This window comes from Armigeres subalbatus, chromosome 2 (assembly GCF_024139115.2).
Source record: "Armigeres subalbatus isolate Guangzhou_Male chromosome 2, GZ_Asu_2, whole genome shotgun sequence".
Taxonomy (NCBI): Eukaryota; Metazoa; Arthropoda; class Insecta; order Diptera; family Culicidae; genus Armigeres; species Armigeres subalbatus.
The window spans coordinates 159,082,954-159,110,325 of NC_085140.1; the positions used below are offsets into that span (position 1 = coordinate 159,082,954).

At 41.8% G+C, this 27,372-nt stretch overlaps 3 protein-coding genes across 6 annotated transcripts; 1 reads left to right on the forward strand and 2 right to left on the reverse strand.

Annotated features, from left to right (window-relative positions):
* The first annotated feature begins 792 nt into the window (after positions 1 to 792).
* Positions 793 to 4,316, forward strand: LOC134211087 (spermine oxidase-like). Its single transcript, XM_062687693.1, has 3 exons — positions 793 to 1,513; positions 3,321 to 3,886; positions 3,960 to 4,316. Exons 1-3 carry the CDS (start codon positions 899 to 901, stop codon positions 4,198 to 4,200), a joined length of 1,422 nt encoding a protein of 473 aa, XP_062543677.1. The 5' UTR covers positions 793 to 898; the 3' UTR covers positions 4,201 to 4,316.
* Positions 4,317 to 11,018: 6,702 nt separating this feature from the next.
* Positions 11,019 to 11,760, reverse strand: LOC134209329 (uncharacterized). The gene is made up of 2 exons (XM_062685316.1): positions 11,594 to 11,760; positions 11,019 to 11,397 (listed from the first exon to the last, which is right to left on the reverse strand). Exons 1-2 carry the CDS (start codon positions 11,758 to 11,760, stop codon positions 11,019 to 11,021), a joined length of 546 nt encoding a protein of 181 aa, XP_062541300.1.
* Positions 11,761 to 17,812: 6,052 nt separating this feature from the next.
* Positions 17,813 to 27,091, reverse strand: LOC134211088 (transcription initiation factor TFIID subunit 1-like). Of its 4 annotated transcripts, XM_062687694.1 has the most exons (9): positions 26,432 to 27,091; positions 22,124 to 22,410; positions 21,731 to 22,062; positions 21,511 to 21,636; positions 21,302 to 21,430; positions 21,127 to 21,239; positions 20,997 to 21,041; positions 20,546 to 20,893; positions 17,813 to 19,440 (listed from the first exon to the last, which is right to left on the reverse strand). In XM_062687694.1, the coding sequence occupies exons 1-9, from the start codon at positions 26,568 to 26,570 to the stop codon at positions 19,325 to 19,327; spliced, it is 1,635 nt and encodes a 544-aa protein (XP_062543678.1). In that variant the 5' UTR covers positions 26,571 to 27,091; the 3' UTR covers positions 17,813 to 19,324. The 4 variants fall into 4 exon arrangements, with proteins under 4 accessions (XP_062543678.1, XP_062543679.1, XP_062543680.1 ...); XM_062687695.1 differs by lacking the exon at positions 20,997 to 21,041; XM_062687696.1 differs by lacking the exon at positions 21,511 to 21,636 and having other exon boundaries at positions 26,432 to 27,090.
* Between the last annotated feature and the right edge of the window lie 281 nt (positions 27,092 to 27,372).

The following is a 27,372-nucleotide window of genomic DNA, read 5'->3' on the forward strand; positions in this document are numbered from 1 at the left end:
GCCATATGACTACCAAGCCCGTTGAATTTACAATTTATGCATACTGGAAAAACTGTAGGGTGCTGTAGGGCTTTCTGCCATGCCATCTGCTACTGATAGCAGCGTTAAATCTAGACTACGATGACAATGTCGATTCGAATACAAGATTATCAAAAGATCGTCCATATCCAACATTCTCAATAGAGATTAGCCGTGTCAAACTCTGTGAGGGAAATCACAGAATTTGGATGATTGTCGTCTTCTTCTTCTTCTTATTGGCATTACATCCCCACACTGGGACAGAGCCGCCTCGCAGCTTAGTGTTCATTAAGCACTTCCACACTTATTAACTGCGAGGTTTCTAAGCCAAGTTACCATTTTTGCATTCGTATATCATGAGGCTAACACGATGATACTTTTATGCCCAGGGAAGTCGAGACAATTTCCAATCCGAAAATTGCCTAGGCCGGCACCGGGAATCGAACCCAGCCACCCTCAGCATGGTCTTGCCTTGTAGCCGCGCGTCTAACCGCACGGCTAAGGAGGGCCCCCAATGATTATTGTCGTATCGTGTAGTAAATTATTAACTATCGTAAGTTATTTCAATAACATTGAGTTCGCATTTCTCATGCTACTATAAACCGCCAATATAAATAGTTGTGTGGTTTATAACGGTTTGATAAAGACAATCGATAAAACCATATTCATGTTTGTTGCTCAGCTGGGTTTTGTACGCTATCATTAACCGAACCCATCAGTTCTTTTATCAGCAACGCATTCAGATTACAATTCACACTGTTGCGAACACGTGAGTCTCTGGATAAATGGCTGTGTGCTCCCGCGCCTATGCGATATGAAATTATAATTAAAACGATTAGTTTACAAGTTGTGTTGCATCGATTCGGACGTTTCTGAGAAAATGTCAGCAAGAATATTAATCGTAGGTGCTGGAGCCTCTGGAATAGCAGCCGCAACGCAATTGTATGAAAATGGACTTACGAACCTGGTCGTATTGGAGGCTACTGATCGAATTGGGGGCCGAGTCTACACCATACCGTTTGGTGAAAGCATGATTGATTTGGGAGCCCAGTGGTGCCACGGGGAAAAGAACAATGCTGTTTATGAACTTGCCGGACCACTGGGGCTATTGGAATCATCGGTCGTAGCTAGTGGAAATGTTCTGGTGAAAAATAACGGTGAGATGGTACCCAAAGAAACTACTGATCGGCTGATGGCAGTTGCTGAGAAGATCATGAGTGAAGCCGAAATGTCCTCACACGATGGAACGTTGGGAGATTTTTTCATGGGCAAGTTCATGAAACTGGTCGAAGATGGACAGATATTGGGAGATATTGATCGTGAACTAATACAGCAGTTTCTGAGATTCTATAAAAGCTATCAGGAAGGGTACGCTGCCGTTGATTCATGGTACAATCTCACTGCTTCAAGCTTGCACGAGTATGACGAGTCGGAAGGAGATCAATCGCTGAGTTGGATGGGACAAGGATACAAGTCTGTTTTAAATTTGCTAATGGTAAGTTCCGCCTCGCAAATTAATGACAATAAGCAAAAGTACCTTCTCAATCGCGTGGAATCGTATCTATGTAACTAACCAACTTTGTAACCGTTTGTAGCTTCAGCTCGAGGTTTAATATTGTCGGCGTAGTATAAAATTAGAACTCGGAAGTAGAGAGAGACTTCTGAACATAACTTTCTCCCGAAATTTTATCTGTCAAATTAAATTATGCGTTGTTCAGCGCATCTTTTGGCGAATCCACTACTTCCGAAGTTGGGTCCCATAATTCGGAAGACTACCTGTTGAGTTGTTTTGCCAGAATAATTTTCGACTTCTCTCCTCGGGGATCACTCGAACGGTCGTTGGCTGAAACCTAAATTACGCTTTACGCCAAGTCTTTTTAGTCCAAATTGGTCACTTCCAAAGTTACTTTACTTCCCAGACGAACTCTCAAACTCTTTCTATTCGCTAACAAAATTTTGCGAAGCGAATGATCGTCGTAGGAAACGAAACGGAAAAGCAAACGGAACGACTTTCCAGCGATTGCGCGCAGCTAAGTTCCCAGTGCGTGCAATTATGGTCGAACTAAAGTTACGAAGACGTTGGTGGCTGGGACGGAATACCGCCGATTTACTCAAGAAGACTGCGTCGACGAATGTCGCGCCTTCCTGGTTGGTTTTCCACACCGAACCAACTCTTAAGAGCCAACGGATTGTGGTGCATTCAGTTATCAGCCAGCTATCAGGTTTTCCAGATATCTAGACCAAAATTTGAAAAGGGCGTAACAGCCAATATTTATTCCTTCTGATTCTTCGTCTACAACTCCTTCTCTCCAATAAGAAGTTCCGCCTCCTTACTGGGCTCCAGCAGGGGTTTCCACTCCGACTTTGCCTCCACAACTAGAGCTCAGAGGGTCAGTGCGGCTTGTTTCAGATCCCTACTATACTACAAATGGCTATCCAGAAAGGACATGATTACGTTCGTAACGTCCGTAATCCCCTGCTTAGAGCAGGGCTGTCCATTTTCACATCGAAAGCCACTTCCTCCAACCCACCACCGACTTCCCCCTCGCCTCTCCCCGACGACCTTTGGGGTGACCGGGACGACTTCGTCTGGCGAAAGGGTCCACCTTCTCGCCAGACGCCGCTCTACCGTCAACTTTTTTAGAATTATTTGGAAGGAATTGGGTCCCCCTGCGGCTGCTGTCGAATCCCGCTGAAGTACTCACCTTGCGATCCCGTGGTTATATAAACATGCCTTGCGACATGCAGGGAAACCATGCGAGGGTTGACACTTGCCTGTTCGGATCCAGATCAACGCTGGTCAGGAAGGACATCTAGCACAGTAGGCAAAACTGTGTGACAAAACTGTACACCGTGCTACAAGGACCACCACGGTTCTATGGGAAGATAGCCTGGTGATTGGCCCACTCGCCGTTTAAGATCGGTGGTGTCACCCGGTCTTACAGCCCTTGCTTTTGCATTCAAAAACAGAATCAATTATCATGCTGCCAGTATACCATAATGAAGATCTCAGTGGAATCAATCCTGATGTGCTGATTGGCACTCCTGCTGAGTTCATGTGCGCTTTGAGTGACACACGGTCGATATGGCCTGCTTGCGGAGCTTTTTGAAGGGGTTTAGCAGAGCCGACTGCCAAGTCTCACAACAGTATAAGATACGCTTTTCGGTACTTAGCATCGTCCGAATCGCTCACAACATGTTGCAATCGAGGCAGAAAAAGACGATGCTTTTGACGGATTCATACCTTCATTTATAGGAGTTTTTTCTACATCTCAAATTCTAAATATTGAAATTTATTACAGAAAAAGCACCCTTCCCAAACCGACGGTGAGCCTATCCCAATCGAAGACAAAGTTCTCTTCAACAAAACCGTATCAAACATCAATTGGGGAAAGGCTCCCGATGCACCAGTAACGGTCCGATGCACCGATGGTACCACGTACGATGCCAATCACGTCATCATCACCACCTCCATCGGAGTTCTAAAGGAGAATATCAACACGCTGTTCACTCCCGCATTACCAATGATGAAACAAAACGCCATCAAAGGAATCTACTTCGGCACGGTCAACAAAATTATAATGGAATTTGAGAAGCCATTCTGGACTGCTCTTGGCAACACCTTTGGACTAATTTGGGAATCAGAGGATCTGGAGAAATTACGCGAGTCCAAATATGCATGGACCGAAGGAACGTCGGCTTTCTTCAAAATTGATCGTCAGCCTAAATTGTTAGCCGCCTGGATGATTGGAAAGGAAGGTCGTCAGAGTGAGTTATTAGACGATCAAGATGTTATCGATGGTATGATGTACTTGTTGAAAATGTTCTTCAAGAACGAGCAGATTGAGAAACCGGTTAAGGTCATAAGGTTGGTTGCTGGTAATATGTACAAACAAAGGGCAAGTGTCATTCTAATTAAAACGTTTTTCTTTTTCCGTCAGATCAAAATGGTCCACAGATAGTAACTTCCGGGGATCCTACTCAAGCTACTCTCTGGAAACGGAGCAAATGAAAACGAGTTCAGATGACTTGTCGATTCCGCTCACGGACTGTCTGGGTACTCCGGTGCTCTTGTTTTCTGGGGAGGCTACCAATCAGGGACAATATGGCACCGTGCATGGGGCTATTGGAAGTGGAAGACGCGAAGCAGAACGTTTGACTAAGTTATACAATAAAGTTTAGTTGGAGCAACTGTTACACGTTTTAACGAAGTTCTGGACAACGATTATCCTTTGTTGTATGTTTGAGGAATATACGAGTCGAATAAAATATTGGATTTTTCCATTGCCTTTTTTCCTTTCTCGTACAACAAAGTTGTATCGAAAGGCTATCTTTTCACTCCGAAAGCGGACTTTAGACCCATAGTGTTACATACCAATCGACTCAGCTCGACGAACAAAGCAAATGCCTGTCCGTCCGTGTGCGTGTGTGTCTGCTTTCGATCATTGCGGCTTCGAGGACAGGCTTCGTTTTCGTTCGGTTATATTCGTATCAGGATCGTGTGTTTGTTTACGCCACCACGTGTTACTTCGGCGACATCTCGGGACTGAATGGGTCGAAGCCATGTGACTTCTCGGCTGCCATGGTCGATCTTCCAGTTTGCTGCAGCTCACGGTAACCTGGATGATGACAGAGTTTCTGTTATCACGTCCGTCTCCTTCGTCAGCTGCGTCGTCCCCGCCTAGACCCCTAAAAAATAAGAAACACTTAACCGGCCTCCACGGGTCCGTTTCCGGACGATGACCGTTGGCAGCGAAGTACTGAGCGTACTTGTGCAGAATGGAGAATCGAGTTACCAAGCGACGGCATCCATCGGGCGACGATGTAACGAGCGATACTTCCTTCGAGCGACGACTTGGCAAGCTAGACTCCTTCGGTTTGCGGTTAGGCGAGCGAGGCTTGCTTCTCGGTTGATTTTGATTTCGATGTCGATACCAGGCAGTTTCTGAGCAAGCTTCCTCAGGTCTATGCATATCACTTGGTAAATTCACAAGTCTATCGGACATACCGTGAATGCATTGGGTCAGATGCAGACCGTCGAAAAGCCGCCAACTAGAATCTCTCGTTGGGCGGGTTGATGCAAACGATGCCATCGCAGACGCAGAGAGACAAAACATTCCATTAGTTTTTTGAAATACAATTGAAGCAAAACGACATACATGAACGGGAGGTCTTTCGACCCCCCGGTTGTGCGCAGTAGTGGACTGCGATTGGTGGAAGGATTTCAGTTTCCTTCAGGTTGGTCGACGGCGCCGCCATCATCGAGTTGATTTAGCAACACGCAGATTTTGGATATTCTTCGGCGGTATTCGCCGTCCTTTCGTTGGCACATCGACGACTCGAATGCAATTATCATCTCCCATGAAGATCTTTGTGATCCGCCCTATTCTCCACTTTAGTGGAGGAAGGTTCTTCTCCTTGACCAGAACCAAAGTTCTTTTATGTTGTTACGCCTTTACTGCCGTCCCAAGCATATCTGTCCCATGTCGATTTTTATCATTTTTGAGTTTTATGCACCAAACGTTCTAAATTAATATATATTTCATTGTGAACAAATAAATACATATAGTTTGTTCGAAAACTTGAAGAAAAAATATCAGGTCATTTTGTCCCATTGTAGAATTTCCAAGCATAACTGTCCCATTGAAACAAATTTCATATAACATGTATTAAATTACTTCGAAGAGGCCAATTTTCATTATCAAATCATTCAGAGAAAGCATATGGGTTGTGGTATAGTTTCAATGGGTAAAAAGGTTAATCCACCTAACATCGTTGATGCTTTTCTTGTGCATTATGAAAATTGAAAAGTAATAATTGAAGCATATTAAGATGATTTATATTAAAACTTGAGTGAGAATAGTCTCTCATTTTTATTCGCATTCTATGTATTTATTTAGACTTTTTCTTCTTTCCTTGTTGGCATTACCATTTTTGCATTCGTATATGATGAGGCTAACACGATAATACTTTTATGCCTAATTGTACCCGAAAATTCTTTTGACCGTGAGTCCAACCAAGCCACCTAAGCATCATCGCTTTGTAGTCGTGCTTCTAATCGCATGGCTATAAGGTAGGCCCAATTAATTTACATATATACAAGATTTTTGCAATAGCTTCGGAAGTGACTAATCGATTTTCAATAGCAAACCATGGGGCCGAATTTCCCGTCGAGTGCAACTTATTACGAAAAAATGGTCCTTAACATGTGTTTACAAATGTTCACACACGCACCACACACAGGTGGAAGTTTCCACTCGACACATCAGATGCTAATCTGAAATAAATTTCATAGGAATCATCAAACACCTTCGCAGTATTGCCCGGGGCCCGGGGCCACGCCCCCCCCCGCCCCCCATAAATCCTGCCCTACCTGAACCAGTGGCGTAGCCGGAAAATTGGTCGGGGGGGAGTTTTCCGAACATTTTTTCTTCGAATAAAAAATTCTTCTAAAAATTTTGTCTCTGGGGGGGGGGAGGGGGTTCATGTCCAAAACCACCCCCGTGGCTACGCCACTGACCAGAACTTATTTCAGGATTAAATTATGTATAGGGACCAATTCTCACTGTCCTTATACTTATGTAAGATATAATATCTCTGGGGTTTTCAGACACATTCGTCCCCTTGTCAGCTTTTTTAAACGCATTTTTTTCTATGGAGCGTGAGTCTCCTCCCCAAAAGCCTACGTTATTAGTGTACGGCCCTTTACTACAATACGCTTTGAAAAGACCTAATAGACCTAATTTGAAACAGGTTATTATCCAGACCCAACTAAACTTTTGCTAAGCGCAAAGTAATCTGATGATACTCTAGCACTGGGACAAATATGCTTGGAATTATCAATTTTGTCTTCAATTTTGCAGCATAAATGTCCCACTGAATAAATTCCACTAAAAAACAGTGTTTATCCTTTGAAACATACTAAGCCATAAGAAATACACTATTTTCATCGATATACGTTTATTAATCAAAATTTCATGGGGCAATTTAGCTACAAACTAAAAAATATGTTTCCAACTTCAATCGCATTTTTCTCAGTTGCATATTTTTTGACATGGGACAGATATGCTTGACACGGCAGTTTATGTCGTTCCTACCTTTATGTTGTTACGCCGCTGAGTCCAGCGCGTACGGGGTTGTAGCCCGGACAAGTATTCGGACGGCCACGCGTGAACTATTCGATGAGAGAGATTCCGTATACGTATGAAAGCTGCCAGAAGCTGCGGTCCGGCGTGTAGGAGTTTCCGGTGGTAGTGCACCATTATCATTTCTGTGAGAGGTTGCTTGTCCGGCAGGGTTATAGGGTGGCGTTGGTCATACGGATTAGGGGCGTGACGTAACCGACCACCTACACGGGTCACACCATCTACGAGGATTGGGAACAGTGGCTTCAAGCGAGAATTGGACTTAACTTGTTAGCGTATTTGCATAGGAAGCGATACCGTTCTTTCTTCAAGCTCTTCGGGACTGAAGTTTCGGTTTGTCGGCCGCCCCAGTGGCGGCCAAAAGCGTGATGGCTGCGATAAACAATCTGGTCCATGCCACCAGACTGTGTAGTTTTGCAGCTGTTCTGGACACATTCCTCGGGAGATTATGTCTGCCGGGTTTTCCGAGCCAGGAACTTGCGACCACATGCCATCCGCCGTGATACGCTGGATTTCGGAACACCTGTTTGCGACAAACGTTTTCCAACGTGAGGGACTGGCTGTAATTTGGTAAAGCGTGATTTCCGAATCCGTCCAGAAAAAGTTCAGGGCCTTAAGTTTCAGACTGAACTCGACCTTCTCGAATAAGTGGCTTAATAGCAGGGTTCCACACAGTTCCAAACGTGGAAGACTGACGACTCCTGCTCTTTCGCTTTTGCCATTTAGTACTATTATTGATTTAGCGGTAAGCAGGTTGACATGCACACTTAACCAGGGTTCTGGTGTTCGGTAATTATTTTTACAGATCTAGCTCAGTAAAATATGATTTTACTGAGAAATCAGTAAACCAAATGTCAAAAATGATATTTTTACCGGTGACTCAGTTAATGGAAATAAAATTACTGACGACTGTAAAAAAAATTACTGATTTTTTCGGCAATTATGTTTTGTTCGGCTGTACGGCAAAAAAAATACTGACATGGACCGTAAAAAATATATTTTTACCGAACACCCCGTCAAATATGCTTACAAAATTACCGAACACATCTGTTAACCAGCAACTGCAACTTGATAACAAATTTAGTCGCCATTTGCATTACTCAAGGTGTTGCAGTTTTATCTCTAGCGTAGTTTTGCATTTTTAGTTTTTACTTTAAATTCAAAATAAAATAATCTGTGGACAATCCCGAACAGGACAAATATAAATATTCAGCATAATAAAATAATGCCTTCCGGTATTTTGTGTTAAACAATAGGTCTTTCTTAGAGAATTCTTAAGCAAAGCACAGAAATATAAGATCGCAATTTATTCTTTCTGTCGCTCCTCTTCTTCCTTCTTTCAAAAGTGATTTTATAATCGCGTAATTTCCACCATACGCTTTCATTTAAAAATCTATTTGTTATTACAAATATTACTTATTTCCTATTTATTATATTATTTCAAGTATTATTTTCTATTTTGAATTTTGAACCCAAAAAAACATCTTTTTACCGATCGATCGGTAATACAAATAAAGTTTTACCGAAAATATTGGTAAAATTTTACCGGCGTCCTGTTATTTTATTGACAGCCACGGTGAAGAAACAGCCTCAGAAACTACTGAACACGTCGTCAATTTTTTACCGAACAAACTGTAATTTTTGACAGTTCGTATTGATTTTTGTTTGCTGAGCGTTCGGTAATCCAAACAATTACCGGGCTCATTACCGAACGCTCAGCTGTTTGAAAACCCGGTAAAATTTTACCGATCCCAGTAATCTGAGTTTACTGTGTACGCACTTCTCCGATGCATCGGAGAATCCATGGACTTCTAAACTCACGACTCCGGTAGTTGCAACGACCCATCGAGGGTTTCTGAGGACCGCCAAGTGCTGAAAGCTGTCCCGAAGTTCCAGCCCCTGATGTTGACGATTTTCGTTTAGCGGTTCCTTCCAATCACATCCATCTCGCCATAGATCTTGGAGAAACAACTTTGCTTGTACCAGCACTGGTCCAGCTAGACCCAATGGATCAAACAGGCGGGCGATATCCGAAAGTACTATCTGCTTGGTCACTGGCAGTTGTGTGTTATAATTTGGAACATTAAACTGCAACTCATCCGAAATAGTATACCATTGTAATCCTAACGCCTTTATGAGAACAGCAGCAGAGTGAGTTCGAAAAGAGTGCGCTCATCTCTCAGATGTGGTGGAATGACTGCTAAAACAGCCGCGCTGTTCGACGCCCATTTCCGCAGGGGTAGACCAGCGGAATTAGTCAGGTCGATTAGCTGTTGACAGAGCTCCTGACCTACTTCGATGCTATCTATTCCAGTAAGCATGTCATCCATATAAAAGTCACGCCCAAGAACCATTGCTGCCTCTGGATGACTATCGGACCCATCTTCAGCTAATTTCTGAAGACATTTAGTCGCGAGGTACGGAGCCGAAGATGTTCCGTACGTAACCGTTGTAAGTTGAAACGTTTGCAGCGGTTGGGTTGCGGAATCTCTGCATCGAATCCGTTGTAATTGATGATCACACTTCCTCACCCTGATTTGCCGGTGCATTTTTTCACTGTCGGCGATGATTGCAAACTGCGGCATCCGGAATCTCAGAACGATAGACAGCAAATCATCTTGGATGACAGGACCAACTAGAAGCGCGTCGTTGAGTGAGACACCGCTGTCCCTTGAGCATGACGCATCGAAAACCACACGTAATTTCGTGGTGATACTATCAGGTCTGGCGATGCAGTGGTGAGGCTGATAGTACGATGGAAGTGTATGGGGTTCCGCATCCGATATTGATTGCAAATGTCCGAGCTGCACGTACTCGTGTATGAAAGCAGTGTATGCTTCTTTAGCGCAAGAGTAGCGTTCAACCGACGCTCAAACGTGTAGAGACGACGATCTGCAATATCTTTAGAACTCCCAAGCGAGGAAATCACTGAAGACTTCGTAGGCAGAGCGACGATGAAACGACCAGACGGATCTCTTTAGACTGTTTTTTTTTTTCAAAAAACTTCAAACTAATACGACGTCTGACGGCCATCTCGATCGGCAAATATCAACGGCTTGATTTGGCAGTTCTAATGCCAACTTTGGAATGCGCGGGCCCACAATGAGGAGTCAGATGAAGAGAATACTTTCACCAGAACCGTCGACAAAAGAACGGTTGCAGGGACGATATACTCAGCTTCGGTGAATGGCATCGAAAAGTGGCTGGTTGCAGAGCCTGTTTTCTCGATGAAGCAGACTGCTGACGATTGGTTTGACTGTACGAGAACGAAGTCTGTGGATCTGTTGGTTTGGTGGGTGGAGTCGATTGGCTATTCGATGCAGCATTGTGTGGTCAAACGCGACAAGTACCACTCATACAGGCTTTGACGAGACAAGTACCACTCATACAGGCTTTGACGAGATGCGAAGGTGACAAACAGTTAATGCAGAGAGCGTTTTTCTTCGTGGCTTCAAACCATTGAACAGGAGTCATTTTTCGAAACACTTCGCATTGATAGGGTGAGTGGGCCAACTATTTACAGAAGGGGCATGATTTCTGAAGGGTTACGGTTGCATGAGCGACGTTCAGCTCAGTGGGGCGGTGTGTGGATGATCGAGAAGAATCGGTCGATCGACCTTTGGACGCGTCAAGGGATTGCAGTACCAGACTATGATTTCGCAGGAAATTCACGAGATCGGTATAGCTAGGAACCAGTGTTGATTTCCGGTGGGTTTCCCAATGGCGGAGAGTTGCAGGATCCAAACGAGAACTCAGCATAAACACCAACAAAGTACTCCAATTGGCTGTTCGTTCTCCCGCCTTCTACAGCATTTTCAAACTGCGCTCGAACGTATGGATCAAGCGATTCAAAGACTAGTAACACTCTTTTTTGACGGCATCGGCCATGAAAAGCGCTTCAACGTATGACTTTACGATCAGGTATTTATTTTCAAAGCGCTTCTCTAGAACTTCCCACGCCACAGCATAATTATCGGAGGTCACTTCTATCACCTCAACTACGCGCTTCGCCTCCTTCGAGAGGGACGAAAGAAGGTAAGAAAATTTGTCCACGTCGCTAAGATGGGTATTTGACGCAATCAGCGAATGGAACGAATCTCGAAAAGGCCACTCCCTAATAGTACCATCAAAAATTGGCAGTTTGATCTCCGGCAGCTTAACCCGAATTTGCTGCACCGGAATAGGTACGACTCCTCTGGATGGTGGTAGGTACGACTCCTCTGGATGCGTTACCCTTAAGTTGAATTTTGAACAGAATGAATCCCTTTAGTCTCAAATAAGTGGACACGAATGAGGCTCTTGCCTCTCTATTCGCTTGTTCAATTGATTGAGGTTCAACTGAAGCCCCCTTCTGTGATTGTTGTAGTGTGTCTGCCTCCAGCCTTTGCTTAACATCATTTTGGAATTCATCTGAAACCTCTAGCTGCAACCTAGTATCTTTATAATCATCAAAAATCTCCTTGAGGCGCTCTTTCCACTCCTCGAGCATGACACTGTCCCTTTCATCTTGGTACTCGTCAACCAGATGGGCCAGATTCCGCAAAGAATCCCGATAGAAACGTTCTCCCTTTGCCAACCTTCTTAAATTCGGGGCCATAGGGCGAACTTAAACAATCGCAGACGATGTGTGTATGCAGGTTTTTGTCAAGTTCCACCCAAAATGCCAAAATTCCGTGATTTGTAACCAATCAGATCATGCAAAGCAAAATTCTCGAAAACTTCAGCGATAAGTGATTATTTCCTCGCGATCGGATCACATGCAGCATGCAGTACTTACAGTCGTCGATGACCCCACGTGGTAATGTCCAAGCCACGTGTGCTCACTGTTGTTGAATTCGTTGCTATAGAACGCCACCGACAAACGTGAGGAAACAATGCAGCAATAGACCAGCTTCACAATCGAGAGATTGTTACCCGCTAGCTATCTCCGAAGCTAGGGAAGGGAGGCAATTACAGGGTCGTTTACTCTAATGATTACACACCACACCACTCAAACTCACCTGCAGCAGGAGCATACACACGTGTGTTACGCGACACGTGCTCTCTGATGTGACAAGGTGGAAAGGTTACCAAAACGTTTCGTACCCAATAAGATGCTCAAAAGCTTACCGAATCAACAAATTCCAGAACTGACCTCTGCGGGCGAGGCTTGACGACTCCTTTGCGAGTCCGGAGGAACGCATAAAAAGCAAAATGGAGAAGAAACCTCAGGGAATGCTAGCTTGAAAGTAATATGCTACCTACACAATAGTTTCTAATTTAACATGCTTATTTATTGGCCTACATTGGCCCTTCTATCAATGTGACGTCACTAGACATAGGGGTACTTAACACTCGTTGGCCTCCTGTGGCATCGGAACTCGTTGGTCGACTGCATCCGGTGACTGGATCGGTGAGTGATGGTAGGTAGCAGCTGTCTTTCTCGGGTCCGACTGCTGATCGCCGGACTGCTCCATAGGCTTCGGTCGAATCGCACCGGGAGCGTTGCTTGTCGGTCGCGGTTTGCTGGCTTCGGCACGCCGTGGTACAGCTGGGAGGCCACGGAATGCTTACTAGTTCGCCTACGGGATTCTGTGGTCCAATCCCACCGTAGACGCGATGATCGGTCCGTGTTTCTGCTCCACTGGTAGCTTTGCCGTGGTAGCGAGGCGACGGCAGCACGACGGCACGAGGAGATGGCTCCGAAAGGCTTGCTACGGAGTATTGTTGGCCAGTCTACCGGGGATGCGGTAATCGCGCCGTTCCTGGGCTTGACAGGGGACAATGGTTGTTGCGGGATGGCTTGTCGTACTCGAATTGGCCTACTGAGTGGCGTAGATGGATTCGAATGGCCGCCGCTGGCTCGATGCACGCGGTGTTCACAGCGATGGCGATTTGATCGGGCCTTTAGCCACCGGATTGACGAGATGGCCGGGCGAAGGAATGCCCAAAGTCTGTCCACAGACCTCGATTTGATGAGGGATGCAAGTGCGCTACAGTAGGCCACCGAACGTCGTATCTGCGATCACCACCCTGTCAAGCAGTAAAGAAAGAGAAAAAGGCCACCGAATGGACCTTTTTCTCGTTGGTTTTGTCGATATTACAAATTTATGGTTTTTCAACAGAAGTGGTCTTTATAACTCTGACCGTACTACAATACAAAACTTTCAATGTACTTCTTCTTCCGTACTATTGTTCTTCTCCGTACTATTGTTCTTTTCCGTACTATTTCGAGTTAGGGCTTTTGTTTTTTCGACCACACAATCACTTCTTACTAGCACTACATAGGAATCTTCACCATTAATTGGTTTCAATCAAAGTTAACTTATTTATCCGACGCGCACTTCTATTCCCGTAGGAGGTCACGGACAGACTAAATTGTTCCGGGATGAAGCTGAGCTATATAATAATTAGCGTTGTTCTTTTTAATTTGGCAACCATTCTCTCATGCGACTCCGGAGAGCAGATGAACGAAATTGACGAGCATTCTCTTTTTTATGCTCACGCTCAAACCACTGTACATAAATTGAAAAGTGACATTTGTATGTAACTCATTTCGGTACTCACTTTATTCACCATTCATATTAGTGAGATGGTTAGTCTCGCTAGTATAGCATGGATGAATTACCCGGTGGGCTTGAAGGACGGGAATCTAACGCTTGCGGAGGAGCTGCAAATAACATTTGTAGCCGCAGGTTACAAGATGGCTTCGATGATTGCACACTATCAGCGACCGTTAGCACCAACAACTATGGTTTCGCAATAACTACACAGTACGCGGAAGTAATTGTTCGATACGTTCACTATTCACAGTTCGCATATGCTTTATGCATATGCATTTAGTTCTTATCACTGTTCTTAACACTTAATTCCACTTTGCCAATTGAAACCGACGTAGACAAAATCGCGAACACAATATCCAACATCAAACAATCCGGTTCGAAGGACCATACTTTATGTAGCAATTTCGAATTTGGATTGATTATGCTTGTGATACACTATTGTCGCGCTTATCTTTTTCTAGAGTGCTGCGGCGGTCTTACACTCGCAGGCTCGACTGCGAAAGTAAACGTCAAGATAGCCGCCGTGTTAAAAGATAGGCAGATTTTTCCCGCTCAAAACAAAACCACGTGCTTTTCGCGAAATGACAGCAGTGTTCGATTGCATTAGTGAGAGGCAACCGGAGTCACTGAGTACATGGAGAGTGTTTATCATGAGAAGTACATACGGTTGGTGTGATTTTTATTGACTCTGTTGTGTTTAGTGACCGTTGCGATTACCTGAAAAGCAACCAGCAGGAAGCCGCAGTATTCTATTTTATCTCGAGATGCATAATATCGTTTTCTAGCAGTTTGTGCTTCCACGGACTACGATACTACTTTAGATTTTGGATTCAACACTTTTCATATAGTAATCCTTAACAGATTTTCCGGTAACAAGTTGCATACGAAAGGTGGTAAAGTCTTGTTTATCGCTATTGATTCGTTCGAAACATTTCTTCATAACATTTTGCTGGTAAAAACGAAAATGCGCATCAACAAGAATATGGGTGGATATTATTTGTGTCTACAAATTAACCATAACTTAGGCGATTGATTTTTTATCCTTGTTGCCGTGGGTAATTCCGACGGAACTGAAAGGGTTAATAGCGCGAACGCACGCGATGAGCGATGCAGCTAACGCGCTCCATTTTGTTGTTTGGCTTACCGTCGACACACAAACATTAGCGAATTAATTGAAGCAGAAGCGAGAGAAAACAGAACGGCCATCACAGATGTTGATGAGATTTGCCACAAAGTTGGATCCTTCATGTTAAATGATAATGTCCGTTATTGTATGATTGTGAATTGTTAGAATTTTGCTATACACTGACAAAAATCCAATCATATCCATTATGTGTGGCACACATAAATTTTGACTATAGCATTTTCCACATAACGGCTATGTGAATTCGCATAGCACATATGTGGAAACACACATAACCGTTATTAACTAATAACCTTTATGTGGATTCTCCTATAGCGGGGGATTATTAACACACACATAAAATTTATTTGTAAATTTCTTTAGATTTTTGCCAATAAAAATGTGTGGATTTTTATTAGTGTACAGTAAGTGTTTGTTTGTGAGTAAGCGAAAGTGATGTAGTTATTATGAATTTGTCGTTTGTAGATTATTACGGTACGGTTCATCGTCTTGGAAAAAGCGCCAGCAGGAAGATCGAGACCGTGAAGAGACGGAGGAACTGTACCGCGCTAATAACGCACGAAAGTTCTATGAGAAGTTGAACCGTTCACGTAAGGGCCACGTGCCACAGCCCGATATGTGTAAGGACATAAACGGGAACCTTCTTACGAACGAGTGTGAGGTGATCCAAAGGTGGCGGCAGCACTACGAAGAGCACCTAAGCGATATGGCAGACAACGGTGGCGGTATGGTAATGAACCTAGGAGCACGCGCGCAGGACATGCGACTTCCGGCTCCGAATCTCCAGGAAATCCAGGAGGAGATCGGCCGGCTGAAAAACAACAAAGCCCCTGGAGTTGACCAACTACCAGGAGAGCTGTTTAAACACGGTGGTGAAGCACTGGCTAGAGCGCTGCATTGGGTGATTACCAAGGTTTGGAAGGATGAGGTTTCGCCGACGACATTGATATCATGGCATGTAACTTTGAGAGGATGGAGGAAGCCTACATCAGACTGAAAAGCGAAGCTAAACGGATTGGACTAGTCATCAACACGTCGAAGACGAAGTACATGATAGGAAGAGGCTCAAGAGAGGTCAATGTGAGCCACCTACCACGAGTTTCTATCGGTGGTGACGAAATCGAGGTGGTTGAAGAATTCGTGTACTTGGGCTCACTGGTGACCGCCGATAACGATACCATTAGCATTGAGCAATTCGCACAAATTCGTAGGTGGTACAAGCCAAGACTATTGTATGAGAGTAGCATTACTTTCATCCGTTACCTCAGATATTGATTTGGGACTAATCACTATCTCTTAGATGGCAGCATTGAACTTTCCAATAGTCAAGATCTGTCCTGGCCACGTCCTTGCGAATGCTGGGGAAGGGGAAGGATGGTTAGTTGGACACCTACTTAAGAAAGATGCAGAGAACTCTACGACCTCTCATAGGTGCCACGGGAGGTTTTGGGATTGTGTGGAAGATTATAACAGTAGGAATCGTTTTGGTAGAACGTGAAACACAGAAAGAACTAAGATAGAAATACAAAGTATGAAAGGGTCGAGCCTGGAATTGAACCCGCAACCTTCTGCGATAACGATACCAGCAGAGAAATTCGGAGACGCATAGTGGCTGGAAATCGTACGTACTTTGGACTCCGCAAGAGGCTTCGATCGAATAGAGTTCGCCGCCGTACCAATCTGACTATCTACAAAACGCTTATAAGACCGGTAGTTCTCTACGGACACGAGACCTGGACGATGCTTGTGGAGGACCAACGCGCACTGGGAGTTTTCGAAAGGAAAGTGTTGCGTACCATCTATGGTGGGTTTCAGATGGCGGACGGTACGTGGAGGAGGCGAATGAACCACGAGTTGCATCAGCTGTTGGGAGAACCATCCATCGTTCACACCGCAAAAATCGGAAGACTGCGGTGGGCCGGGCACGTAGCCAGAATGTCGGACAGTAATCCGGTGAAAATGGTTCTCGACAACGATCCGACGGGAACAAGAAGGCGAGGTGCACAGCGGGCAAGGTGGATCGATCAGGTGGAGGACGACTTGCGGACCCTCCGCAGACTGCGTGGTTGGCGAAGTGCAGCCATGAACCGAGCTGAATGGAGAAGTCTTTTATGTGCAGCACAGGCCACTCCGGCCTTAGTCTGATGATAAATAAAAAAAAATCATCGTCTTGTTTGTCTCTCAATTGAGTCATCGTCTTTGAGAATTGTGCTACCGTTGTTTACCGTAAGTTTGATCCTCGATAGTTTCTTCGTATTTAGATTTGTTTGAAACTAAATTAATTGTTTGTTTAGAATCGTCCGCTAGTCTGAAGACAAATAGCAGGAAAAGGTTTGTTGAGGAAGAAAACTAGATTGTATGTTTATTGTATTTTATTTTTTATGTTATTATTCAAGAAAATTTATTTTTAGTTGAGTTCGTTCACCAACCCACTTGAGATCGTTTTCTTGCACCCGGAGGGTGTAGCAATCCTCGTGTTGGACTAACAATTATTGTACAATCATATAAACTTTTTTTGCGAATCGTTCATCAAAACGATTGCAACAACAAACCTATCTACATTCCAAACTTCCATTCTGATGATGAAGTAGCAATCGCGAGCGGTCAATCTTGATCATGCTCAACCGCGCATTTCTTAAAAATAGTTACTTGAGTGGTCTCCAATTAGCCTTGCGAGCAAAGGCGTGGGATTGCCAATCCGGAGATGACGAGTTTGGTTCGCGGTCCGGTCTAGGATGTTTTCGGGTGGGAAGCATGTTCGACACCCTGGGCATAGCGTATCCATTGTACTTGCCACACAAGATACATACTCATTCAATAATGGCGCGCACAGAAAGCTTTTAAATAATAGCTGAGGAAATGCTAATAAAATTCTAAGTTGAAGCATTGTTGAAGCAAGTTATTTGAGATTTGTTTGCACATTTTGACTATTTCGGAAAGCTGCCAAATTAAAAACAGTGAGATTTAAATTTTTCGTGAGGGTTTTTATTTCAATTTTTGATTATTTCTATAGAATAGACTTTTTTACATTTATTTATAAAATGTGCTTATTTTATGAGAGTTTTGCCATTTTCTTCCAACGATACCAAAATTCACTGTTTATCGGGTTTCAAATAATTCTATAAATAAGTAAATAAAATTAGACACATGGGGCAAACGTGCACATTTCAACGCGAAAAAATAAACAGTACAAGGAACAGCTATATGAGGGCCCTTTTTAGTGTTGTGACTTGTCCGCAAATAAGCCACACTTTCCAAATCGCGTTGCGTAATAGAAATAAATTTATTGCGCAAAGGGAAGATGCGTGATCTATAGCTTAGCTAGCTAATAATGCAGAATGAAGAGAGATATGCAAACTTATTATCCTTTACACATTGTTTGAACAACTGAAAAAAAATAGAAACAAATAAAGGGAACTGATACAGTATTACTATTATCGCTTCCCGAATGACATGTTTCTTGATCCGTAATGACTACACGCGCTATAAATCAACGTTAAAAAAAATGGTTTACCAGGTCCACAAATAATAATTATCGACGTACATAGAACACTAACACAGGTAGCGGTGGAAGAAATTCAGGACAGTCAACTTCCTGATCTCGTCCACTCGTGACTGCTCCTTTTCGAATAACGATGTGCCACAGCACTGCGATTGGGACGCGTTGACTTTGTTTAAAGGTAGACTTGCTTTCTGAATTTCGTTGAGCTTTTTCATATATTTGGAGTATTGTGCAAGCCAATAGACCATCAACCAATTTCACTATAGTAAGAGTATCGATCGACTTGCATGGAATTGGAATACCCCTGAAGCATGTAATGTTGTTTCGCAAATTTTATTCAATTTCTAGCGTTATCGATTCTGTTTGTAGTTAAGAGAGTAATGTGTAAACTAATTAAAATAGAAATGTAAAATTGGAAAGTGATTGGCATTAAAACAAACACGATTCGCTCGGATAGAAGAAATCACGCGCTCGCTCTCTGTGTTTTTCTATTCTGTTTTATGAACTAGTTAGTAATAGTTACGATTAATAGTAGAGTTGCTTTTCTGATCCTTCGTAATAATGTTTTTTCTGCATTATTCTGCGTACGCCTTATGATTAGTGTAAGTGTATATAGTCCAGTTATATACAAATTTGTGTTTGTGTGTGTTTTGCTTGCAGAATTGTGTGTAAGTTTCTGTTTGCACTCATTTTTGCGTACGTAGATTTACATCATATTATCACCTAGCATAAATTTGTTCTTACGAAGTTACAGTAAAATTCTCATTTTCAGGATTTTCGTGTTTTTCTATGTTTCATTAGAAAAAATAACAAATCTTGCTCTGCTTATACGTTTAGATCTAATAGGGAAAGGGATCTCGAGGGAATAATGGGGATTGAATGTGATATTCTCGACTTTAAGGAAACGGACGACGGATGACGAAGACAAAAAAGGAGGAAGGGAGATAAAATAATATTTTAAGGGTTGTCGCTTTTAATTGCCGAGAACGTGCACATCGTCCTGTTCTTTTTCTCTCTGGCGGACTGCTACTGCCGTTTCAACCAACAGGTAGAGGCATTTGAACTGGTCTTTGTCGTCTCGAATGACTCCTGCAAGAAAAATAAAAGGTATTCTATTAGTAAATGAGCTAAAGTTCAGAGCCAAGATAAATATTATTCAGATTAAACTTCACTAGTGAGATTTATTTCCTTTCTGTAGTACAAACAAGTTTACTATAAATAAAAGCATAACTGTCCCATATAGATAGGAATTCAAGCAAAGATGGAACAGTTATGCTTGCAGCGGCAGTATCAGTAAGTATCTAATGATGGATAAAAAATCAATTCATTTCAATTAAGTTATTTTTTTATTTTGAATTTTGAAAGAAACTAACTTCTCTAATACCTTCGTCCAATTCTCTTGAAGAAAACAATAAGTTTACTCGTTCAAAAATGTCTGACAGCAAAGTTGCGCAAAGAGGATCTGCTTATACTGCTAACGAAGACAAGCTTGCATTTTTATCCGGCCTTCGAGTGGTTTCATTTGAGTGTTCGCTTCTTATAATTCCCACAGTCCACTGTTTGTCATATTGAGAAATATTTGTTAAGTTTATCCGGACATCCATCAAGATGATTAGAAATCGACGTGGATTTCAAGCTAACTTAACAAATATTTGTCATTATGACAAACAGTGTACTGGTAGCTTATAGCTTTTTAATTCGATACCCACGTTATACTGCGAATAAATGAATTTCTTATTGCGGACGTGTATTGTATAAGCTGTTTCTGAACCAAATGAAATATGATACATTTTAGTTTTTGCGTTTGGCTTACTAGGTACATTTGGCTTCACTCTTTGCGCAACTTTTTATAATAACCTCTGGTTCAACCTTTGAGGTGATATCTGTATGTGTGTGTATGTGTACAAATTTTGTAGACATACTTTTGAGAACTTAACATTGTCCGAATTACTCGCAACAGGTTTCATTCGACGAGTCTTATCCAATTGTTTGCTATTGAAAATTGGCCGGATCGGAGTATGAAATCAGAAGTTTTGGCCAAAGCACTATTTTTTATGCACAAAACACGCTAAAAAACACTCATTCATATTTTTTAGAATTGTTTGCGTGAGAAAGGCACCAACACAGTTAGATGGATTAAGCAAGGGTTTTACAATTTACACTTAGTACAGCATGTAAATAAAAATAAACCAACCTTTGACTTTGACGGCTGTCGTTGTGTGCTGTGAGTTGGCTTGGGTGGTGTTGTTATTGCTACTGCTGTTGTTGTTGTTATTATTGTTGATGTTCGAGTTGATCGCCGTTAGCACGGCAGTAGTACCCGTTGACGTCGTAATGGGGGTTATCGTTTTGGCGCTCGTTTCCACCACCGGAGTTGTGATGATTTTCTTTACCGTCGTCGTTTTGCTAACTTGCAAGGCTTGCTGACTCGTGACAACCGTGCCACCACCCGCCGATTTGACCGTCGCCACGATCGGGCTACTTACGTTGCTGGTATTGGCCGAGGAGGACACCACATGTACCCTGGACAATCCAACGGGAACTGCAAGAGAAGTGAAAAAAATGTTTCTTTAGTAATCCCGTTATGAAAAAATAAGACGAAATTATTTTAGAAAGTGCGTGCAGTTAAATCATGCATGTAGTACCTGGGTTGGTAACGATATGCGTTGCCGTTGTCGTGGATGCCCGCACTAGATTTTTTTATTCACACAAAACAGAAAAGAAACACTAGTCAAGAACACATTTCATTTTCAACGCGATGTATATGCTACATACCTGATGTGTTGACCGTGCTCAAGGTTGGCAATTGTGGCAGAGTGGTGATATTTGTTTGGGTAGCCGTGAAGTACTCGGGACTATCCGAAGCAATTACTTCCTCTTCTGTGATCCTGAAATGAAAGTATCATTTGAAACATTATATTTGGCAAATTATGGATTGTCTTGAACTTACTCTTCGGGAATTTCCTCATCTTTGTCATTGGCATATCGAATGATACCATCCCATTCTGTCTGCTCTGTCTGCAACTCTTCTTCCTCCTCTTCTTCTGGATATTCGTATTCGATATTGCTCTCGTCAGATCTGAAAGATAACAAATGTTAGAAAGCTTTGATATTACAGTTTAGACAAAAGGACAATAAGTTTTTAGATTGGGCTACAACCTGAAACGTTTCTTTTGAATTTTGGTTAAAGCTTGAATTTTCTTGCGTTTTGAATATTTTCTTTTCTTGATTACATGATTTAATATGGGTTTTTTGGTTCGGTAGGAATGAATGTTATACGAATAGCTTTGAAGAGAATAAGGTCATATTAATTAACCTGGAGAGTGAAATTTCTTGGTGCACAACACACTTTAGTGACAATTAAACTTGTGTTACTAACCGATAAATAATGTGGTCCTCAAAGTCGATGTCTTCCTCCACCTTAACCAGCCCAGATGGTGTCTGAACGTACTGCTGACCAATGCTGGAAGTTATAATGTTGGGAACGCCTTCTTCGATTACCTCTTCTTCTTCGATAATCTCCTCCGTAGCTCCAACGATAACTTCCGATGCAGGACTCATAGTTATTGGATTTTGGACCTGCATGGTAGCCATCTGACTGTTCAACTTTTTTCCTCGTCGAGAAATGGTGTAATGCAGGGGATCGTGGCCTTCTCGCCTAATCATTTCTGGAAGAATTCGACGACGTGCATTGATGAACCAGTTGCAAACCTACAAAAAGAATTGATTTTTTATTAAACTGCTCTCTTGCATTATTAGTTAAAACTATTACCTGTAATACCGTCAAGTTGGCTTCCTGTGAAAGGGTGACTTTCTCCGCATCGCTCGGATATGCGTTGTATCTATGCTCATAAAGCCACCGCTTCAGGATCTTTACCGAATGCTTTGGGAGATTGCCACGGCGTTTGCGAATTGCTGACTGATTTGGACTGATGCCTTCCATGTCCATGTGATCCCCTTCGTGCTCGGTACTGAAATTATGCTCTCCCATGGTATGTTCCTGGTCGGAGCCCTCAGTGTCCTCGGCACTAGAAGCCGGTTGGAAGTTAAGTTCTTGAGCTGAAAAATTGTTTCGTTCTACAGTTTGGGTTTTGTATGTCTCTTTAGCCGTGTGGTAAGATGTGAGGCTACAAAGTAAGACAATGATGAAGGTGGCTGGGTTCGATTCTCAGTTTGGTCTAGGAAACTTTCTCGACTTCCATGAGCATAAAACTGTCATCATGTTAGCCTCATAATATATGAATGCAATGGTAACTTGACTTAGAAATATCGTAGTACTGTGGAAGTACTGAATGAGCAATAAGCTGTAAGCGCAAAGCACAAAATTTATTATTATGGCTGATTGCCAGATGAAAAATGAATAGATTTTTTTAAACTTTTACTTAAACATTTTTATAGGAAACTATTTTACTCTTAGTTTCAAATACATTAATGGAACAAGAACAGGTTAAACATGTTCAAAAACAAACGGAAGTATTTTTTGACAGGTAAATATTATTCACAAAGCTTTAAAATTGAAATTTTGCTCCAACACAGTTTTTTTTTAATAGTACATATTTATATAGTAACGTAAAATTATTAACTTATTTTAACAATTCTCGCGTGATTTTTGAAAACGTCTTAAGTCCAAAAGAGAGGCTCTCTTCATTTACTTTCTCTTTTGATTATTGCGAAGCCATACAAAAATTTACATCGGATTTTTTCACAGAGATCTAAAGAAAATAGCTTTGTTTAGCGTGCTGAGGTGGAAATATTGCAATAATTCTCGGGTACTTATTCAAAAGGACGTATGTGATTTTGTAAACAAAGATTCAAACGTCGATTTGTCCGATCTGATGGGGCTCCCACGCAAACCATCACCATAGACAGATAGGGGGAGGCTTCGGCTATCTGTTGGTGGTGTTGGTTTGCGTGGGAGTGCCATCAGATCGGATAAATCGACGTTTGAATCTTTGTTTACAAAATCACATACGTCCTTTTGAATAAGTACCCGAGAATTGCAAAATTAGCTTCGATATTAGTGAAAGAGAGCGTAATGAAAGAGAGTCTCTCTTTTGGACATACGACGTTTTCAAAAATCATGCTAGAATTAATACCCACAAAAACATTTTAAACTGAATTGATTTTTACTAGATAGGTCATTTAATTTAGTTAAAACATTAAACTTTTAACCATTAAGTATGTTTTACTCTTTGACTATTAGATAAGTTGAGTTGCGAGTTATCAATATTCAAAATTTCACATTTTGCAGAAACATTCAACATCGATATAGATGAATAGTTAACTATAGACAAAATGCCATTACGACAGAACGTACTGGTAATTAACTGATTTTAAGCCAAAAAACTAAGTCATGAACCCACTGTTTTTTGAAAAACGAAAAAACGAAACCCCGCTTCCGCCCGCTGGCCCTTTGTCAAATCTGTCCAGAACAGATCTGCCACCCAAAGCTCACCCAACATGAAAGCACAATGTGATGAAAGTTTTTCGTACATACAAACGAAAGTCGAAAACCCAGAAAACCGGAGTTTGACAGTTGATCCGAAAACAAATATTGTTTGTGTGCGTGTATACATAAACGAGAAGTGTCAACGAAAAGGAAATAAGTAAAAAAACAAACACACATCTTCAGCTTGCAGCACACACACAATCAAGCTACACATGTGAATGAAAATATGAAAAGAAAAGTCAAACCCCACCAAAAAGCTTCAGAGCAGTGCTGCCCAGTGATTTGATTCTGCATCATTTTATTGCTTCCAATGAAACACACTCTTTTTTATATAGAATTACGTCCTTTGGTAAGAAAGGGGGTGATTCTGAAGTTTCAAACTTGAGACCGCCACAAAAAGAGGTCGTAAAGTAAGAGCCAATTACTCAGCCAATTACTTTTTTCAACGGATTTTGGTTTGAAGCAATCAGTAAACTCTCTAAGATTTCATATTCATACAACTATTGTTAACAATTGATGCAATGCATTTAACTAGAGGGAATGACGGCTTTGGCAGGTTTTGTTCTATTATTGGCAGGGGGTTTTTTTATGACAGACTAGGCTCAAATTTGGCCTAAGCATTCTTTGCATACCAAAGAATATTGTGGCCAAATTTCATAAAATTTGGTCGACAAAAACCCCCCTGCCAATAATAGAACAAAACCTGCCAAAGTCGTCTTTCCCCCTATTTAAAAAAATATTTCCATCAATATTGAAATTTTACTTTTGCAAGAAATTGCCTACATTTTGGCAATTAGCCATCCGAAATGTTCATGCACAAAATGTTGTCGAATTTTGCATCCTAAATCGTACTATACGTAATTCGACGTTCAATTTGCGGATGTGTCTTTGATGCAACCTTTCTACTTAAAGATTTTCAAGTTGGATCAATCGCTTTATTGTAAGCTGAGATGGTGTCCTAAACAAAAGGGTGCAATCCAAGTTTTGGCAATTGGGTTTTTAGGGGTATTGAGATTATTACAAATTTTATTAATTTTAATTTAATTTAATTAGATTTAATCTTGAATCTATCATAAAAATTAGCCCAAATCCAATGGAATTTTAGAGCAAGGGAAATATTTTAAATCAATTTCGAAAAACAATAATTTCGCGTATTTTTTAACACCCCTAACTTGACTTTACTAATAAGGCTTGCTGCCGTTGATCGTCTTTCTCTTGCACGCGCACGGAGGGGATAGGATTTGTTTTCATCGGGAAACGCTTCCGAAGCGTTTCTCGATGAAAACAAATCCTTTTCCCGTCATGCGCTTGAAAGAGAAGGATGAGTAAACGTCAGCAACCTCTATGGGTCGAGCTGTCAACCTGTGAGCTAACTGCCAAGCAGTCAAATACCGAAAAACGTTTAAAATGGATTTAAAAAATCTATGAGTCAATGAGCGTGAAAAAAATATGTCGTGACTCAGAAAAAGGCGTTCTATCGAATGAATGAAAAAAACATGTTTTTCAAAATTAAAAAACCCAATTTCAATACCAAATCTTCAAAACGACTTATCTGCTTTTGTAAACAAATCTCGCTTAATTTTTCAAAAGGACCTAAGTAACATTTTTTTCATGAATTAATTTGAATAGCGCAATCAACAGAAAAACATGAAAGCTTTTGATTGCAGTACTCAAATTAAATCATGAAAAAAATGTTACTTAGGTCCTTTTGAAAAGTTAAGCGAGAAATCTTTTGTAGACGAATCTGAGATCATTCCAACGCAAACCAACACCATCAATACATACGTGGAGGCCTCTGCTACCTGTTTATGGTGCTGGATTGCGTGGGAGTGCTCTCAGATTCATCAAATCGACGTTTGAATCTTTGTTAACAGTTTTGAAAATTTGGTATAAATTTTAACATGATATTTAAAACAACAATATCTCCTAAGCTTAAAACTGGCATCACTGGTTACTGTATATGTTTGTGTGTGGCATGCCTATAAATAAACGATGTTTATATTTGTACTGGAAGCTCACTCACACTGTTGTAACATAAATGACAGCTTGTTTTATATGAAAAAATAAAATCTGAATCTTTCAAGAAAAATATCAAATTTTTCGAAGGTAAATTTAATGATCCTCTGCCAAGCGAATTTAAATAGGATTTGGATTACATATGGTTTGGAAAGCATGATTTATGTTACCAATCAATTGAGAGCACTTGATACGCAATTTTGCTCGCTCTCGTGAAAAAACGCAGTCTTTGCTACGTCGCCATGTTGAATAGCGAAATGTCACTCAGAAAAGTCGGGCAAAGCCAAAAATTTTAATGCGTAACAAATTCTTTTCCGCCAGCCTTTTTAAAATTATTTGAGTGCAATTTAATATACCAAGTTCGTTTAAGTTCAAAGGCTACATTTCCCTATCAAATGAAGAGCTCGAAACGAAATTCTGCAATTCGGTGGACAATAAAGTGACAATGACAAATTGACATTTGACGGACGGTCAGAAGCGACATCAAAAAAGTCGAAATGAAACTTGTAATATCTGACAAATTATGCAATAGATTTTTTGAAGGATTATTGTTTACGAAGCGGGAAACTAACAGTACGAGGATCGCGACGGTTTAGATTAGTTGTTTGGTCCTACCTTCATTTTCCTGCTGCAGCAATTTGGTCTGGTAGTGCGCCTCCCGGGTCAGGTCTCGTATGTCGGCCCGCTTTACGACGTTTTGCACTGTCGTAGTTTCGATGGGCACCGAGGTGATTTCATATTCTTCGTGTTGCATTTCATCGGGAGAGAGGATGACCTCCTCGGTCTCCACAATTTCCTCGATTTCCTCAATTTTGATGGCTTTTTAAGGACTCCGCTTCCCAAGAAAGGTTGTATTCCGTATTCCGCCGGAGGAACTAACAAAGTAACCGTCTCTTATTGAAAATGGTGTTTGCCAAGCAACAACAAGTCGAAATTCTAGGCTTGCTGAGTTTTTTCTTCCTCACTGACTCTTCCCCACGACTGCCAATCGACCCCTTCCGAGTGGAGTTTTCACACCACTTTTCAACGTCTTAATTTTATTAATTTATGGAGCAAACGATTCCAGAAACAATTTCACCAATTTCAAATGGCCTCGTTGCTATATCTGCTCATATTTAACACAAATTGCACCAGTTTTAGACTGCGTTAAATCGGTTTGAAAATTTATACACTTTAGTCACTAAAAGCCAACGAGCTGTCAAAAATGTGACGAACTAACTCGAGAGCGGAGAAACAACAAAAGCCTTCCACACAATGCAACGAGAACTGTCAGAATGACATAGCCGAGTCGAGCGTCCGCGGTAAAATACTGGGAGGAAAAACAAAATGGCTGAAGCGCATCCAGCTTCGCGGAGCTTTTCTGCACACATTGAAAGACCTTACGTGAAGATGTGTAGGTGAGTGAAAGCTCCATTGTTTACAAACGTATATAATGGGCTACATATTGAATTCAAGCATAAAATATATAGGAGAGCAAGGGGATAGAGCAAGCACTGCGGAAACTCTCGGTACCTGGATGGTGCGAATAGAATCGATTTGGTTGTCAAACTGAAGCC